Here is a 19460-nt window from a genome sequence, read left to right on the forward strand (position 1 = left end):
CATAAAAATTTTGTCGGAAAACATTTTCGTCAAATTTTTTTACGGAAAACATTTCCATCAAAATTTTAAACGGAACACATTTCCAGCAAAATTTTTTGATGAAAAATATTTTTGAAAAAATTTGTGACGAAAAATAGTTTTGTAAAAATTTCTGGCTCAAATTTGTTTTTTGTCATAATTCTCTACGGAATCTAAATTCTGTCAAGACATTTCCATCAGAATATTGACAGAAAACCAAATTCGTCGAAATCTTCGACGAAAACAATTTTGACGAAAAAAATTTCATCGAAAAAATTTTCGTCATATTTTTTGACGAAAAAATTTTCCGTCAAAATTTTCGACAAAGCATAATTTCATCAAAAAAATTTAGCGCAAAATATTTCAGTAAAAAATTTGACAAAAAACATTTCTGTAAAAAATTTTGATGGAAAAAATATTTCGTCAAAATTTGTTTATAGAATCTGAATTTCGACGAAAGTTTCGTCAGAAATATATCCCTAAAAAATTTTGACAAAAAAATTTTGTTAAAATTTTCATCGGGACACATTTTCATCGAAAATTCTGAACGAAAAATATTTCGTCAAAAATTTTAACGGAATTCTTTTTCCGTCAAAGCTGTTGATGGAATTTTTTTGCGTATTTAAGAAATTATTTTCATCAAAACTTTTAACAGAAACTAAATTCCGTTGAAAATTTTGATAGAAAAATTATTTTTGTAAAAAATTTCATGAGATAAAAATTTCGTTGCCTTTCGAAGAAAAGTATTCTGACGGAAAAGTAATTGTTTGACGAAATTTTCGTCGTTTGTAACGTAAAAAATTCGTGAAAATATGATCTGTTTTAGCAGTGTGAAAAATACATAATAATTTTGTTTATAAATTTTAAATTTAATTTAATTTGTAAAATATAATAATTATATTATTATTTTTTTAAAATGATAAAATTGTAAAAATATTTCATTAACCCTCCAATTTCTTCCTTATCATTTTTTTAAATCTCAAACAAGGTAAAGAATACCCTTCAATTGCCTTCCCCTTCTTTTCCCTTGAATTTCTTTCCTTTCCTTTTCCTCCAAACTCCCAAACAAAGCCTAGATTTTGGATTGAAGTGGTTCTTATTTGAAATTCAAACCTTAACAAATGAAGCTGATATAGTGATGTATACAAATAGCAATAAAAAAAAACTTAGAATGAAAGGCTAGGCTTGAAGATGGTGTCTGGCTCTCTGCAACAGCAAGCGCCAGCTTAGTCAGCGGAAATAGGAACTACTGGACCACTGGCAGATTCATGATTTTTGCTTCTATTGAGACCCTTGTTTTAGTCTTCACCCATTATGTGTTGGACCACAAAAAAAAGGCTCATGACACATTCAATTTTATGTTTCCCCTTCAGAAACTCTTCCTATGCTATAGTGTTTTATTGTTTTCACATATAAGGTATGCAATTAATATTTTTTTAGTACATCAAGGTATGCAATTATTTAAACAAACTATTATTATTATTATTAATTGTACATAGAATTGAATTTAGGTGAAATAGACAAAGTCCTTAATCTGAGTTGTTAGTGATATACGAGTTGTGGTTCCTTGGCCCCATTTGCATTTAGAACCTCTAGCTAATGGTACCTCTGTACCAAAGAAAGCTAAGAAAGCATTATCAAGGAAAAGACAAGTTGTGGGCACAATTGCTTTGTAGTTTGTAAGGTAGATGAATTTGCCAAAGCCTCACCATAATCCAGTTGAGTGCATTTTACAGATAGGAACCTTGCTGGCTTGCTTACCAACCAACACTTTAATTTGTTGCTGTTTCATGATGCCATCTCATTAACAAACAAAAACAAGAAAACCAACATACATACCTAAATCATTTCTGGTCTAGTACCTAATCAGACTCATTTTTTTGTTTTTTGGTCTTTTTTTTCTAGATCATAATAGTGTTGTTACATAATACTTCTAAGACTTTTAAGAACAAGAACGAAATAAAAATCCAGCACCAACAACCTAAAACAATCATTTATATCCTGTAAGGATCCTTAGTATTTTATATTTCCATTTTTTACAATAAAATATAAAAAAAGGTATGTGTATTGTAAAGTTATAATAGATTAATAGTGTTATATGGTGGTTGTCATAGCATGGCCTAAACAGTAAACTATTGCCGCATCTATATATTGCTGTTATTCTATAAATATTGGAGAAACCTGAAATTGAGGAAATTTTAATTTAAAAAAAGTTAACAACTTTTTCAAAAGAAAAATGAATTTTAATGTATCAGTTAATTCAATTCATAATATTCTAATCTCAATTCTTAAGACTTTTTTTTTTTTAATCCACTTGGAGTTGGAGGTTTGATTTTTTCAAATCCATATGTTCCAACTGAACCTTCTCATTCCTTGTATAAAATATGTGGCATATATCTTAGTAGGTTTTTGCAATTAAATTTTAGCCGTAACTAAAATCTTTATCAGATTGAAACTAATGTACCGATTAAAATTTTTAGACAATTTCCACCCAATAAAACATAATTGTAGGTACAGGAAAAAAGTACTTAAAGGTGTACTTAAAAAAGACTCCAACCCTGAAGTTAATTGATGAATGAAGCGAAGAATGCAAAAAAGTGAAAGTTGTGTCACTGAAAATAAATCAAAGACCATATATGTATTTAATGATTTAAGATTTGTTAATTAATTAGTGATCCACGTTATGGGTCCAATACATAAGTCTAGAAAAAGTTTTTGCAATTAACTAGCAGTAAGTAGCATCTTTATCATATTGAAACTGATGTAACCATTATACAATTATAAAATTTTAGGCAATTTTCAACCAATAAAAACATGATTGTAGAGAAAGGAAAAGTGGAAAATCTCGTGGTCCTCGAGATAGAAACAAAAAAAAAAAAAAAAAAAAACAGAGGGCATGCATGTAAAAACGCAAGAAGCAAAGACATTTTGTTATTTTGCAGAGTATTTTGTTCAGAAATGTTTAGTCGAAGCACTAGTATCTTAATTTTGGATTTATGGGTTTTCTCTGAGGAATTGATGGGCTAAATGACTTTGAAGTTGGCAAATTACTCTGACTAGGAATAATGATATTGGTCAAGAGATGGTGTGTATACACAGTGATCGCATAATAATATATGAAAGAGAAATGTTTATATTTGTAAATGTTATTTCTTATTTATAGAATTTACCCGCGTTGCAGATAATGAAATTTTGGATCTTTAATGACTTTACTAATGAAAGTCTATTTCCATATTTATTAATGTCTTATTAGGATTAGTGTAAGAGTAATTTTCTTATTGAATGAACCTTTCTCGCTAGGCCAATGACACAAAGCTTCCCTATCCCAAAACACCTCACTAAACGCCAAACAAAAAGAGCAACTGGTTTTCCAATTCTCCACAACATTTATCATTCTGAGCTGTGTCCAAAACAGTGGGCCATGCACGTGTTTAACCCTTCCCCCAATTAAGTCCCCTTCACTTCACCCATTCCACCCTATATAACTGAACCTTCCTCGTTTCCCCTCCTATCATCACCATTATTCACCTCCCTAACCCTCTCTCTTCATTGAGGCATTCATCAAACACCTTCCCAAGATGGCCAAAGTTGGAAAGCTAACAAAGATCAAGTCAGCGATCAAAAGGTGGCCCTCACTTACCAAGCTCAGCCGCAACAACAGCTCTGTCTCCGCCACCAAGGAAGGCGGCAGCGCCTCCTCCTCCTCCTCCAAGGAACAGGAACAACAACAACAACTCCACGCCGTCTACGTTGGCAAGTCCCGGAGGCGGTACCTCGTGAACTCCGAAGTCATAGATCACCCTGTGTTTCAGGAGCTAGTGGATAAGTCTTCTTCTAGTGGTTGTGATGATGGGGTTGTGGTTTCATGTGAGGTGGTGCTTTTTGAGCACTTGTTGTGGATGCTTGAGGGCAATGAGACCCAGTTGGGGTCCATGGATGAGCTTGTTGAGTTCTACTCTTGTGCATGCTGAGAAAAAGAGCTAGTAAACTGACTTCAATTGCTTTTGATGATGGTGACGCAAGAAACAAAAAAACAATTTAGTGACTTAGTTCATTGAGATTGATAAAATATTATATATATAAATGTTACTAATGATGTTCATGTTAATTAAGTAATTGTAATTATGGCAGTTATTATAATGTTTCACCCTTTGAATTTATAATGAGAGTGACCCACATTGATGAGCAATATAAGCTTCTTTTCCTATCTTACCAATTGTTAGTAGCATTTATCTAATTCTAATATCAATTTCATTCAATGCGGTATTTTAAAACTCGGTCTGATCATCGACTGTATTGGGTCATTGCGTCATTGTTTAATTGGTGGATCATTGGTTCAACCAATTTTAATTAAATTATATAATAAATATATTATAAAATGTATTTTGAGCAACAATTAAGGGTAGTCTAGTTTTAAGTGATAACTCTACTCACTCTCGTAGACTTGGTTTGATTCCTAGCGTGAAATCAATGTACAGGTTAGGTGCTGATTTTTCTTATTATTTATCTTACCTTTTCCTTAATGAGTGTGATGTTGGAGACAATAAATTAATATAATTATAAATGATCAATATCTAAAAAGTTTACGCGAGTCGGTGTGGCTCAGTTGGTTTGGTGCTGACTCCAAGGGTTTCGGGCTGTGAGTCTAAAGGGCTTGAATTTAACTCATAGTAAACACACTTTGTGGGTAGCGGAGAACTCCTTGCTCTCTCAATGCGCGAAAGGGAATTAGTCCTATCCTATGTGAGGTGGGGATACCCTTGAATTTACTCAAAAAGTTTACGCGAGCAAATTTAAATAATGATTTACGATGTTTAAGCCTTCCGCTTTTGTGCAACAAAAGGTATCGACTACTTTTCACTAAGAAGGGATCTAATTAACAGAAAGTAAATAAGAAGATAAATGAGATTAATTTGGGGATAAAAAAGTTGTTGATTTTTTTATGCTTTGATGAATTAATCTATAGTTCTTTAGGTACACAACGTTTTGGTTTTATACATATTGATGACTGATAAACCTTTAGTTTATCTTGTTTTATGGACTAAAATAATATGAATTATCTAATTGAACAAGTCAAAAACTAGGGTTTTAATAGGATAATTATGAACATTATCTGATTGTTACTTAATTAAATATATTTGCTATTTTTGAAGGGATTTGATAACAAATGGATTCAAATATGAAGATTTGGATAAAAGGGAGATCAAATCAGAAAAGATATGGATAGATGGAAAGCAAAACAAAAAGATTTGAAGATCTTATCAAGATTCCCAAGTTGTTAGAAGAGGGAGCTTAAGCCCTAATTCAGAAGCTTAAGCTCCCTAAAAACGCAAATAACTACTGCCTCTGGGCGCTTAAGCCCCCAACTCAGAGCTTAAGCGCACCATAAGAAGAAAGTTTTGTTGCGAGGAGCGCGCTTAAGCGCCCTCCATCGAGCTTAAGCGCGCAACGCGAGTCAGAAATCACTGTCCTATGGTGCTTAAGCGCGATACAACAAGCTTAAGCGCCCCGAAAGATCCAACTTAGGCCCATTCGAGTTTTCTACTAGGATACGAACTCTTGGCCAATAAAAGGACCATTGGGGACCAGAAATACATAACTTTCACAACACAAAACAATTCTGGACGCTTGGAGGCCGAAGGAACGCGGAGAAACATCAGATTCATGTTCATGAACGGCGGAGACAGATCGACTTCAAGCTTTCACTGGAGATATTGAGGATTCACCAATCACCTATGGAGTTTGGGGGAACTTTTCTATTTTCTTTTGTTCTTGAATTTGCTATGTCCGGCTAGTTCTTTAAGTAGTTAGGGTTAGATGGATTTTAATCGATTTATTATGCTTTGAACAATTCGTACGTTAATTTTCCTTTTTATCATGAATGAAGTTATCTGTTTTTAATGCTTTATATAGGCTTGAATCTTATATAATGATCATCGATAAATGCATGACAATAGGGATGTTGGTGTGTGATCCATATCTGATAACTTCATTGTAAACGCTATAATTCTAGGGATAGACATAGAATTTGTGTAACATTAAGATTCTTGAACTTAATGCTTGCATTCTTGGGGAATAACCGGGAAACTAGGGTTCTTTCAAGTTTGTAAAGGTTTTAGGGTAACAAGGGATTGAGCTCTAATAACACGCGAAAGAATTGGTTAGATTGATATTAAGGACTTTTAACGTAAAGAAGGACTTCGAATCATAATAAGGAGATTAAAGGAAATCGAACCCCTAACTACGTTTTTATTTTATTAGTTTAATCAAATTTTTACCTTCTTGTCTTTAATTCTTGCGAGTAGTTAGCTTTAATATTTAATAACCTTAATTTTGCAATTCAAATCCTGTTTCCGAATACAACTTCGATTGTCCAACTAAGTTTGCGATAGTGAATTAGTGCTTGAATCGTAATCCTCGTGGGAACGATCTTTTACTTAATCAGTATATTACTTGTACGATCGGTGCACTTGCCTTGAGTAGCCCAACAATGACCTATGAAGCACCGACATTTCAAAGACCTTGACGTGTCGTGTTCGACAGTCTCCGACACTCCAACACGCATTGTAGAAACTCAAAAAATGGTTCAAAGGTTGCATTGCGTTGTGTTTTTAGTTCCAACTAATAGATTCGTTGGATTACGATTATAATTTTATTGAGTTTAATATAAATATTTGGGATATCTTATGTTTCTTTGCAAAATTAATGGGTATTATAAGTTTAACTTTATTTTTTTGTTAAATTATTGAATATTAAATATAATATACACTACATAAATAAAAAATATTATTTAATATCACAACGTGTTGAAATCTAATAATTTTTAAAATTAACGTGTCGGAGCGTCGTATCGTGTCGTGTCACGTGTCCCATGTCAATATCGGTGTTACATAGTTGATGACCATTAACAGAGGATGTCCTCAAGATCTGTTACATCTAATTGGATTAATCAAATTAAATCAAAAGACAGTACTAATGTTGGATTTACTTTTTGTTTTCAAGGATATTTGACCGTAAATTAAGAACATGATTAATTCTAAGATGGAGGGTCTTGGACACACATGATTTGTCTGGTTCAGTTGTACTTCAATCCAATATATACTATATGCCTATGAATATGGGGATTAGAAATAAACTAGAAAATTGAGCTAATACACGTAAGCATTAGTGTTTTTCATGCGACACTCAGGAAGATCTATGCCGAAATTACAGGATCTAGCCAAAGGGGCTCTTGAATTTAGAAACTGCGGTCAGATTTTATTCAAGATTGAAATTAAAGAGCGAGAATATCAAATCCCAAACTCTAGCTACAATCATGAATAGAAATACTTAATCTCACGTGATCTGATATTTGACATGATTATATTATACAAGAGGATCCTAATTATTCATAAATAAATCAATAGTAATAATTTTGTTTCTCCATATTTCAATATTTTTTTTTTCTCTCGTTTTTCAACATAGTTGATTTGACCATATATAATTAGAACCCTCTCATATAGTTACATGACATGATAATATTATAATCGTCGACCCTTAATATAGTTATTGTCTTTTTTTTTTTGAATATATCACATTTATTCTTTACGGAAGACAACTTTGTTTTGGGTCTTCTAAAAATAATACTGAAAAGGATTAAACAGATGTTCTTACTTCTACCTCCTAAGCTCTCCTGTGTCACCCTTATCAGTCTCATGTGTCAACTGACTTAACATTACTTAATATAATATTGTTTTTATGTCACAAATCCCAAAGTGGCAGAACTTTTAACCGTTCACAACTGTAAATGCAGCCAAGCTAGCCCTTCTCACATGCTTAAGACAGAAACAGCCAGTAGAGTACGTAGCACAAGGTTTTTGTTTTTTTGTTTCAGTCATATTTTCATGTGGCACGGACAGATAATTTCATCATTTGCCATGTATTACCAGGGGCCTCGCCCACCGTTTCAAATTATCTCTCTCAGATGTTGCATAATTGGATTGCTCTTTTTCAAAATCGGTAACTAGAAAAAAATTATTAACCTTATAAGGTTATTTAGGTAACGTTTGAAGAAGATGATGCTATTTTATCATTTAATTAATATGATAAGTATTAGTATTAGTGACTACACATACATGTATATATCCTTTGGACTTGGCCATTTTTCCTTGCATTTTTCAGTTTGCTGTTTCCTCTTCCAATCTCTTGAGCTGCATTCTTGGAATTCTTGAGCTCCAAACTATCTCTTCCACTTCTCCATGTTAAAACATGTTTTCTGACGATGAGATATAAATCCCAATATGCTATCTATCTTCATACTAAGTGTTTTCTGTTCATTGCTATCTCCTGCACTCATTTGTCAATTAATACTACTAGAAATATCCATATTTTTTATGGAGTTTTTCCGTTGCAAATTATGAAAATTTCAATGAAAAATCATTTTTTCACGAAATTCTTCTGTTAGATAACACTTCGTCGAAAGGCAACGGAAATTTTTTTTCCGTTGAAATTTGCAACGCAATTTTTTTCTATTGAAAAATTCTGCAGAATTTTTTCCATCAGAAACCTTACTTTTCTGTCAATAAATAAAGTCATGACATAGTATTAAAATAATAAATTCCGTTGAAAATTTCAATGAAAAATATTTTTGTCGGAAAATTCTGTCTCAATTTGCAACAAAATTTAATAACAATTTCGTAGAAAATTTTGACAAAATTAATTTCCATTGAAAAGTTCCGTCCCAATTTGCAATAAAATTTAACTATAATTCCATTGATAATTGCAAAAGAAACTATCTCCGAAAGATTTAGTTACAATGTGTTGGTTAATATATATGTTTGTTTACAAAATCAATTCAATTATTAAAATATTTCAAAACATTGTGCCCGATTTTATCATTAAATTCAACCAAAAAACATTATGGTGTGTTAAAGGAAGGGAGGTTAAACTGCTGCCACATTACATTCGTAATATTTTTTATTTTTTTAAATGGAAGATACCATGCAAGTCATCATATGAAATAATGTTTTGCATATGGAAACAATTCATTTTAAAAGAACACTCTTTATATATAACTTTTTATAGTATTTATCTTGTAATAATAGGCGATAAAATTTTCTCCAATGATTTTAAAATGGCATAAGGATTAGGAAAAAAAAAGTAAGGGTGTTTTGAGAATTTTAATTATCTCTTATGATATGAATTTTCTCGAAATCCCATTACTTTTTTAAATCCCAAAATAATCGTTATGTCAAGATTGCAGAAGATAATTTAAAGAAATATTAAATTTTTATTTTTTATAACTATTTTGGTTATTAATCAGAGGTTGAATTGAGAGGTAGACAAAGTAAAAAATAAATGAAATTGCGGGGATACCCGGATGTAATCCAAAAAAATAAAATAAATGAAATTCACACCAAAATAAAATAAAATAAATAAATGAAATGAATTACATATAAGTATCTCATGAATATTATTGTAAAATTTAAGTAAAATTTAAAGTATATTCTAATTTATGTACCGAAAAAAATATATTCTAATTTAATATATTATATTAGTAAATTATAATAAAATAGACAAAACTTTAAACATGTTTGCATTCACAAAATATAGCGAATGATATTATCTTGTTAAGCTTTTTATTTTTTAAACAAGGAAGAATACAATTTTCTGGATTAATCTCACACATAAGAGCAAGTCACAAAAATTTATGATAAAAAAATCTTATTTTTATTACCATTTATGCATGACTTCAACAAATTTTGTTCAAATCATGGAGTAACTATTGTCAGCCTTCAATATATATTGATGTGTATGAACTCAATAATGGAGGAATTTCATCACCCCAGGCACCGAAAAAAAAAAAAAAAGTTAAATTCACTGAATGTTTTAAATGTGCCTGGCTGGTCTCAGACTTTCATCCCACGGCATCATGGGCTGGCTAGGTTGAGTGATACTGAAGATTTGGCTTCAGAGACTTGAGCTTGCTAGTTGTCTGTGAGGTGACAAGTGGAGCATCAAACTTAGTGGACCAACATATTACTTGTACACTTGTACAACATCATTGTCATTACTTATGATGCACGGACACTGACACAGGACACGATACACACATGTTAATTCTAAAAAAATCATATTTTGATACGTTGGGACACGTTTTAATAATATTTTTAATATATATAATATAATTTATATTTAATATATATAACAGTCCACAATAAGTCATATAACCAATCAAATATTCAAATTTCATATAAATAAAAATAATTTTTCGTATCATGTTAATTTTTAATGTCAATTTTCATAACAGAAAAAATTGATTTATAATTTTTTTTTTATGTTTAGTTAGTAAAATAAAATTAAGAGTAAAAAAAAAATGTGTTGGAACATGTCAGAAGGAGTTGACTGCGTGTCGAAAAAACATGTCAGAACATGTTGGAGAGTTGACCGCGTGTCCAACACGTGTCCGACAAGCATTTTTTCCAAAATGTAGCGTGTCGGAGTATCTGAGGTCATTATTGCTTGTTGTCGATGTATATATACGTTAGTTTAATGTGTTTTCAGCCGAGATAACTTATTTTCAGTAACTTTAAAATGATGTTACTAAAAAAATATTTTTATAATTATAATTTGGAGATTTTAACTTCTCCTTCCACGAGCTCATAGAGCTAATAAAAAAATGGTGCGGAAATCGAAGAGTGACATGAGGAGAGCAATTTGCATCAACATAAGAAATATTTTTGTCTACAATTTATTACGAGGTTATATTAATTTTTATTTATAATTTTTTTTCTCCTGGCCTCAAAATAATATCATTTTAGAGATAATTTTATCTACAGTGACTGAAAAAATATTATATGTATAGAATTTTATGAATATAATGTTTTTATGACATTTCTTGTGTTATGGCAAAGACACATAAATCACTACATAGGAAAAAAGAAAAAATTAGAGTGATCGAGTCCCATACATTTTTTAATGTGTAAGAAAAAGAAGTTATGTTATGTAACATAACATTTCTATTTCCCATATATATATATATATATATATATATATATATATATATGTGTGTGTGATGTTATTTAAAATTAATCATATTTAATTAAATTGTAATATTCATGTACATCATATGTGTAAGTACGTAATCCTTTGTATATCAAGGAGGAAATAAGACAAAATGCATAAGGCCGGGAACATGTTGAAAGAGGACAACCGCCTGCTAGCTGTTTATAAGTAGAAACAACATCATAGAAGAAAATAGTGACTTTCTCTTTCTTAATTTTGTTCGCATTTTTTCCCTGTAGCAATTTGAGGCCTTGTCTCTTCTCTGGTCCAATATTTAAAAATGATTTAATGTCTCTTATATTATAAGAGATAAAATTATTTCCTACACACATATAAATGTGTGTGAGATTTATTTTTTTCTCTATCTTCTCTTCATATGGACTCACATGGATCTCACATAATTTTATATATGTGTTGTCAGGCGGGTCCAGGAGGAAGTCCGTGACGGGGGACCATCACCAATGAGCTAAGCTACTCCAAATACACCAAGTGAGTCCAACACCACATCTCAACCCAAAACCTTAAGGCATTGGTTTATGGATCTTTTCACTTATATACTTTTCACTTAGCCCATTATCAACAAATGTGAGACTCATCACACTTGAATATCCCGACAATCTCCCCCTCAAGTGTGAAACCCAACATTGATATGCTCCCCCTCAACTGAGTACCCCAGGGCCCAAGTACTCCACCCGCTTCCTAGCCAAACACCTAGCTAGCTCGAGCCCAACCCGACTCTGATACCACTGTCAGGCGGGTCCAGGAGGAAGCCTGTGGCGGGGGGCCATCACCAATGAGCTAAGCTACTCCAAATACACCAAGTGAGTCCAACACCACATCTCAACCCAAAACCTTAAGGCATTGGGTTTATGGATTCTTCCACTTATATACTTTTCACTTAGCCCATTACCAATCAATGTGGGACTCATCACATTTGAATATCCCAACATGTGTAAGAGGTAATTTTATATGCTCCCCCTCAACTGAGTACCCCAGGGCCCAAGTACTCCACCCGCTTACTAGCCAAACACCTAGCTAGCTCGAGCCCAACCCGGCTCTGATACCACTGTCAGGTGGGTCCAGGAGGAAGCCCGTGGCGGGGGGCCATCACCAATGAGCTAAGCTACTCCAAATACACCAAGTGAGTCCAATACCACATCTCAACCCAAAACCTTAAGGCATTGGGTTTATGGATCCTTCCACTTATATACTTTTCACTTAGCCCATTACCAACCAATGTGGGACTCATCACACTTGAATATCCCAACATGTGTAAGAGGTAATTTTATCTCATACAAATGAAACATCAAACACATTTATAAAATGCCTTATACACAGATAAGTCATCTACTGGCAAAAGATTATATGCTCAAGTCAAGTGTACATCAATTTGGTAGGGCCTGGTTATCTTATATCCAACTTCACCATATTTATATATAGTCAAGAGTTGATGGACTTGTATATAATTATGAAACAATAATTTAAATGCAATTTGTCATACCTAAGTTTTAGGCTGCGCATGACAACCATTCTAATTCCTGGCACTGTTTCTGAAAAAAATGATTCTTTTCTATTTCTGTGCCTTGGAAGAGTTCTGAGAATCAGAATTACGTTTGTTAACATATTTTATTTTTATTCCGAGAATCAGAATTACGTTTGTTAACACAATTTTTTTTTTCATTCTGAGAATTATATGTCGTTTTACCCTTGCATATTTGCAAAGAGACTTTCCCAAATTTGAACCCATAACCTTTCAGTGATAAAAGAATAATATTGCCCCTACTCCAAGACTTGCCCTCTTACCATTCGCCTATATAATACAAAAAGAAGGGGATGGAGGATAGTGCGTTGCGTGCGTATGAAAGAAAGGAAGCTAGGGAATGAGGAAATTGGAGGGAATTTGCTAGCTGTAGAGAAAGAACCAAGAGAGAAGTTGATTATGGGAAAGTGGGCTATCACTAACAGCATGGACAACTGCCACATGCTGAATGTGGGGGAGTATTCTGGTTTCACACCAGAAAAGGCCAATGTGAATAAGACAGGGAGGGGCGAAGGAGAGAAGGCAGAGAAGAATTTGAAGAAATAAGAACTCGGTTCAGGGACAAAGGCTAGTGCTACGTACATCAGCAATCTTCTCCATATCTAAATCAGGGACAAAATGCGCATACTCCTTGCAAGATGAATTAGAAAACTGATTCTAATTTTGTGCCCAGAATTAGAAAAGCAGAAAATTTTTAATTCTTTTTTTTGTTTCCCAGCATAAAAAAAAATCGGTTCATCCCAGGAACAAAAAAATAAACCGATTTTGTCAAACGCAATTCTCATCCATTTTTGTTCCCGGGAACAAAAATTAAAAAAAAAAAAACTCATTCCGAGAAGGTTGTCATGCACACTCTTATTTTCCCTGACATATATATTCAACTTAAATGCATCACTTGCCAATTGCCATCTTACATATTCCATGAACTAATTCTAAAAATTCAGTGTCTCTAAAGATGTTAATTTAAGATCATTAACTTTTTCTTTTTCTTTTATTAAGTTTTTCTTATCACCGTTGATCTCATTTAAGATATTGTTGTTAATTACTTCTTGTAATTATCTCCTTGCAAACTTTTTTTCATATTATTCATATGTTCATTAATTACTCAACTAGTATTGTTTGAGCCGAGTAGAACTACATAAAGGACAAAATTCTTCTTATCAAATTTTAACACAATTACATACTAGAAACTCGAATTTCTTCTCGCAAATTTATTCTCAAAATTATAAAAATTTCTCAATCACTAAATTCTTTTGTACTTTTTGCATTTATAAATACGTATCCATTCATCCTGCACTAAATTTTTTTAACTAAATGAAAAAGATATCTTTAACCTTATCGAAAAATTATCAGCACACCCTGCATTAATTACAGTAACAGTATCTTCATGGAGAATCAATCTAATAAATCCATATATACACAAGAGCACACCCACATGTAAATATGTACAACAAAAGCTGGCACCAATGAGATAGAAAAGAAAAAGAATGGTGTGTCTAATCAAGTTGGTTTTACCCTCCTCTTAGTCTTTTGGTTGGACCTTCTAATCAACCACTCTTCAAAATCTTGTGCTTCAAATGGGATCCTAAGAACTCCTTCATTCCTAAACCCATATTCCTCTGCAGACCTACCAAGCATCTGGCTGAAATCTGCATCACCAAGTGCTTTGATGTGAACCATAAATCTCCTGCAAGTACCTTCATTTGTGCCAACATAAATTGGAACATAACCTCTAGGAGCCAATAGAGGACCTTCCATGCTGTTGTAAGCACTGCCACTACCACCACCACCAACCCATTTCCATAACTTACTTCCACTAACTCCCATTGCCGAATGCTCTTGTTAGCTATAGATTTTCAGACACTTCTCAAGAAGAGCTTTAAATGGCTCAATCAAACTTAGCCGTGAGGTACTTGATTATGTCCTTGCTGTATTCCATACTCCATGTCACATAAATTAATGTTGATTATGAAAGAAAAATCTTGTTTTCACTATGAAATTGATAGTGATATGCACTTGGTACTTTGTGTGTAATTGCCTAGGTGCTGATTCTGCTGAATGCCGTGACAACAATGTTAAGTATCATTAATTTAATTATTTCACATACGGGGTATTCTATTCAAATATACTTCTCTGTTTTTTTTAACTTACTATTAATCTTAGATTAGTTTAATATGAAGTTAATCTAGTTGGCAAAAGACTGGAAATTTGTCTTCTTTAAAAAAATAATAATCTTTATTTAATACTAGATTCTTCTGCAAAGATAATTTTTTAGTTGTTGTATATGGCTACATCCGGAGACTTATTATAATAGTTTTAGAAACATTAATCTTTATTTTCTCTTTTTAGCAAATAATTTCTTTTTCTTTTTTCATTGGTTAATTAATCCGTTTGAACCGAGCAGGATCATAATGGCCGCAAAGCTCTTCCTACAAATCTATAAGACTCAACTTGAAAAGATTAGTTAAGTTGTAACAATCTATTACCATTTGATTTACGTGCTTGATAATAATAAATAATTTCTTTTACATTAAGAGGATCCTCTCTGTTTAAAGACACCTTCATAATTTTATTTATTTATGACAAAATTAATTCTTATCTTACAGGAATTTGCTCATCTCCTATCACTCAGTTCAAAAAACATGACTAACTTTTTTAAAAATAAAATAAAATTGATGGGGCCCAGTTTGCGTATCTCTGCAAGAAAGAATGATGATCTTTCATTGTTCGAGAAATCCAAAGCTCTTATTTATAATATATAATGCTTAAATTAGGGGGACAGTGACCAATGTGCCACGCTTCAGCAAACAAATTACTAGAATGTCACGCGAACAGTAAAATTTTTCAAACTGCCACGCGTGATAATTCCTTACACAGTGTAGCGAATTACGTTTGCAAATAATTCGCTACACTGTGTAGCGAATTATGCCAGGTCAGATTGCCTCGTCAGCGAGAATGCCACGTGTCAACTCCGGCGTAATTCGCTGGGGTGTGTAGCAAATTAAGTTGATCAGGAGTCAGTCATGGCAGTCTCTTGTCGGACACGTGTCAACACTCCCATAATTCGCTATACCTTGCAGCGAATTAATGTCAGATTGACAGTCCTGTCCAGTCATTGTCAGGACACGTGTCAATACCCCCAAAATTCGCTGTACTGCCTAGCGAATTATGTACTTATTTTGCCATGAATCATAGTGAATTAGGGACCGCTCTGACTGATAATGGACAGGTGTCAGCCCCCTAGTAATTCGCTAGGGGGCATAGCGAATTATGTTGCATAAAGTGGTACCCCATGTAGTGAACTTTGTTACTATAAATCAGCTCAATTCCATTTCAGGAGCGGACTCTGAGTGCGAAAATTTGCCATTTATATACAAACATTACTACTTTTGTGTTATCTTTTGTGAAGGTTAGTTTATTTTCTACTTTTGTAAGATGAGTGAGGGTAGGAATGATGTAATCGCCACAGTTTATTATAATGGGAGAAGATATTTTGGACCAAACGGGCAAGTTTTTGAAGGTGATGCAAAAATATTTCGCATGAGCCCAACATGCAATCTTCACGAGCTTAAGAAGATAATCTACAAGAAGTTGAGATTACAACGTGGTCAAACTCTTGCTCGATTGACCACTAGGTGTGCCTCTGGTAACCCCATGCAATGGGTTGGCGTCGAAATTGTTGAAGATGACGATGTAACGTTAGTAGTAGATGCAAGCACTTCAAAACACGGCGAGTCAAGATTTATTGAATTTTATGCAGAAGTCAACTATGGTGGACAATCAAGCAGTCAACTTTCTCCACCATCCACTGACATCATCGACATAAACATGGTGCCAGTGGTTAATCCGGAAGATGAGGACGCGTCCCCCGCGCTTGCACCACAAACTTAACAATTGTTTGATGAAAGCTTGCCGGTCCACGACATGTACGATCCATCATGGCGTACCGATAGTTTCGAGGAAGAGGTTGATGAAGGTCTTGTTCCGGACAATGAGTCGTCGGATACAGATGTCGATGGTGATTTTGATTGTTATCCGTCCACTGCAGTTGGTCTACCAATTCCATCGCCTGGCATTGTAGGAATGCAAGACCCTCCAGTTGCAGGTATGTAACCATTAATAACCGTGTTAGTGGTTTATGTTATGTCATATAATCAAATTATATGATTTTGGGGTTTTGGATATGTTATTGTACAGGAAATGATAATGTACCATTTTGGGATGGAATCAGCCATTTCACGAATGTTAATTGGAAATATCCAGATCAAGAATTGGAAGATATGCATGGAGCACAAATACCTAACTGGCAGATGGGCCACGAGCTATATAAGGATCAATTGTTCGACACCAAAAATGATGTACAAATGGCAATTAAACAATATTGTATGGAAAATAATCGCACAACAGTCGTAGAGAAAAGTGATAAGAAAAGGTTGATAATGGTTTGTCAAAATCATAACGTCGGTTGTCCATGGAGGATGAGAGCATACCAAAAAAAAGGTGGCAGTGAATGGATTATAGGCATATGGAACAACGAACATACATGTGTAAGTCAGAGTCTTACCCAGGATCACCAGCAGTTGGACTCAAATCTGATTTGTTCATTGATCTTAGGTGGGTACAACTTAATGTTTCAATTTTTAAATTATTTGATGTTACAGTTAACTAATACATTCTTGCTTCACCATATGCAAAAATGATAAGAGAGGAGCCTAGTGTCAAGATTGCGCTAATCCAAGAAAGGATAGCTACGATCCTTGGATTCCATATATCATATAGGAAGGCATGGAAGGCAAAGCAAAAGGCTATTGTAAAAGTATACGGTGACTAGGATGAGTCGTATGCCTTCCTACCCAGGTGGTTGGATTACATGTTATGTTTTTCACCAGGATCCGCCTATAAGCTTGATTTGAGTGACCATTTCATTGCTGGATGCCTAGACCAAGCTCACAAGGTCTTCAAAAGGGTGTTTTGGACATTTAAACAGTGTTGTGAAGCCTTCAATTATTGCAAGCCAATTATCCTCATTGATGGCACTCATCTTTATGGCAAGTATTGGGGAACCCTCATGATTGCGACAGCAGTAGACGGCAACAATAACATTCTTCCAATTGCATTCGCTATCGTTTCAGCCGAGAATACTGATAACTGGTCTTGGTTCTTGGCTCTTATTCGAATGCTTGTGACACAAAAGCATGGAATATGTCTCATTTCTGATCGACATCCGGGTATCCTGTCTGCGGTAAACAATGTTGCTCTCGGATGGGCCCCACCACAGGCATATCATGTTTATTGCCTTCGCCACGTGGGCAGTAGTTTTAATCACAAATTCAAGAATGTTATGTTGAAGAAGCAGTTGAAGAAGTTAGGTATGTTTTTATCTTATTTGATTCGTATAATGGGATGTTTTGTAATATATTGGTGTGCGATGTGTAGGCAATACAACTTTGCGTTTGGACTTTGATGCTGGTTTGGAAAAATTTAAAGAAACAAGCCCGCAAATAGCTGCCTGGATTGATCGCATACCTAAAGAGAAGTGGAGTATCTCCTGCGATGAACAAGGAAGACGGTTTGGCCACATGACAACAAACCTGTCAGAGTGTGTTAATAAAGTTCTCAAAGGTGCACGAAACCTTCCAATTACCTCACTTGTGCGTATAACGTACAGTAGACTGGTGGCGTATTTTTTGGAGCACGGACAGGAAGAACGTGAGGAGATGGAAAGAGGTAATCGCTTTGCCAAAGTTGTGTGGCGAAAATATGTGGAAAATCAACGAACGGCCGTGACACATTATGTAACTTCTTACGATGTGCAAAAGACAAGATTTAAAGTTCAGGAGTCGTATAATGTACGTACTCATCGTGGGGGTAAAAAATGGTCAGTATCGCTATCTAATCGTACATGCCAGTGTGGTGAGTTCACTGCGTTTAGGTTCCCGTGTAGCCATGTCATTGCGACATGTAGATCCATGCATCACGATCCCACACAGTACATAGATCCTGCCTATAGTGCGAAGAATCAATGTGAAATTTATTCGCCGCAATGGTATCCAATTGGTAACGAGGATTTCATACCACCATTTGCACATGCAACAATTATTCTGGATGTGTCTTTGAGACGTCAAAGGGGAAGGCCTAGAAGTACACGCATTCACAATGAAATGGATTCGCGGGAGGGTGCAATTACACGAACAACATGCGGTTATTGTAGAGAGGTTGGTCATAATAAACGGCATTGTCCGTCGCGACAACAACCACAACCACCCACTTAATGTGATATATGTACTAAAGGGTAACGTATGTGTTGTATTATAAAATATATTAGTGTGGGTTTAGTGTTGTATGTAGATCATCTGTGTAATGTAATCGTTTTATTAGCGTGGCATATTTCTATCATGATAAACAGATTGGGCAATGTATTTACGGCGTTCATTGCAATTGTCCACAAACAGGAGGCCGCAAATGGCACATAAGCATACGTTACGAATAATTATAAGCATAAGTTTGAAATAGCTGCCAATAAATAAAGCACAGTTAACAGCACCTACACTACAAATATCCATATGAGTCTAAATACGCCCTACACTATGAGAAATAAGTAGTAAAAATAAAGTGTCAAGAGTCCATGTACAATAACCATAAAATCCAAATACGCCCTACACTACAGATATCACCACATCAGTGTGGTCGAGGTCAAATGGTGATAGCATGCATGTAAACCTGGCCTGTCTAACAAGGTTTCTTCTAATCCCCTCAGCATCAGCAGCAGCAACTGGGTCAACATCAGCAACAACATCCCCCGAGGCGGCCTCCCCCATGGCCTCCGCTAAATCATGTGCTGAAAACTCCCCAAATGGCT

At 34.3% G+C, this 19460-nt stretch overlaps 3 protein-coding genes across 3 annotated transcripts; 2 read left to right on the forward strand and 1 right to left on the reverse strand.

Annotated features, from left to right (window-relative positions):
- The first annotated feature begins 3596 nt into the window (after nucleotides 1–3596).
- LOC133308665 (auxin-responsive protein SAUR78) lies at nucleotides 3597–3989 on the forward strand. The gene has a single exon (XM_061509313.1). The coding sequence runs from the start codon at nucleotides 3597–3599 to the stop codon at nucleotides 3987–3989; it is 393 nt and encodes a 130-aa protein (XP_061365297.1).
- Nucleotides 3990–14101: 10112 nt separating this feature from the next.
- On the reverse strand, nucleotides 14102–14428 carry LOC133308668 (protein SMALL AUXIN UP-REGULATED RNA 8-like). Its single transcript, XM_061509316.1, has one exon. It carries the CDS (start codon nucleotides 14426–14428, stop codon nucleotides 14102–14104), a length of 327 nt encoding a protein of 108 aa, XP_061365300.1.
- A 2097-nt stretch (nucleotides 14429–16525) lies between these two features.
- LOC133308669 (uncharacterized) lies at nucleotides 16526–18873 on the forward strand. The gene is made up of 4 exons (XM_061509317.1): nucleotides 16526–16706; nucleotides 16799–17043; nucleotides 17589–17970; nucleotides 18038–18873. The coding sequence occupies exons 1-4, from the start codon at nucleotides 16526–16528 to the stop codon at nucleotides 18871–18873; spliced, it is 1644 nt and encodes a 547-aa protein (XP_061365301.1).
- The last annotated feature ends 587 nt before the right edge of the window (nucleotides 18874–19460 follow it).

The sequence above is a fragment of the Gastrolobium bilobum genome, unplaced genomic scaffold, assembly GCF_033153095.1.
Source record: "Gastrolobium bilobum isolate Gb01-03AN ecotype WA unplaced genomic scaffold, APGP_CSIRO_Gbil_v1 utg52425, whole genome shotgun sequence".
Classification (NCBI taxonomy): Eukaryota; Viridiplantae; Streptophyta; class Magnoliopsida; order Fabales; family Fabaceae; genus Gastrolobium; species Gastrolobium bilobum.

Coding starts and splice junctions, on each gene's coding strand:
- LOC133308665 (XM_061509313.1), top strand. CDS start 3,597: ATGGCCAAAGTTGGAAAGCTAACAAAGATCAAGTCAGCGATCAAAAGG.
- LOC133308668 (XM_061509316.1), bottom strand. CDS start 14,428: ATGGGAGTTAGTGGAAGTAAGTTATGGAAATGGGTTGGTGGTGGTGGT.
- LOC133308669 (XM_061509317.1), top strand. CDS start 16,526: ATGTACGATCCATCATGGCGTACCGATAGTTTCGAGGAAGAGGTTGAT. Junction 16,707..16,798: donor GCAAGACCCTCCAGTTGCAG/GTATGTAACCAT, acceptor GTTATTGTACAG/GAAATGATAATGTACCATTT. Junction 17,971..18,037: donor GAAGCAGTTGAAGAAGTTAG/GTATGTTTTTAT, acceptor TGCGATGTGTAG/GCAATACAACTTTGCGTTTG.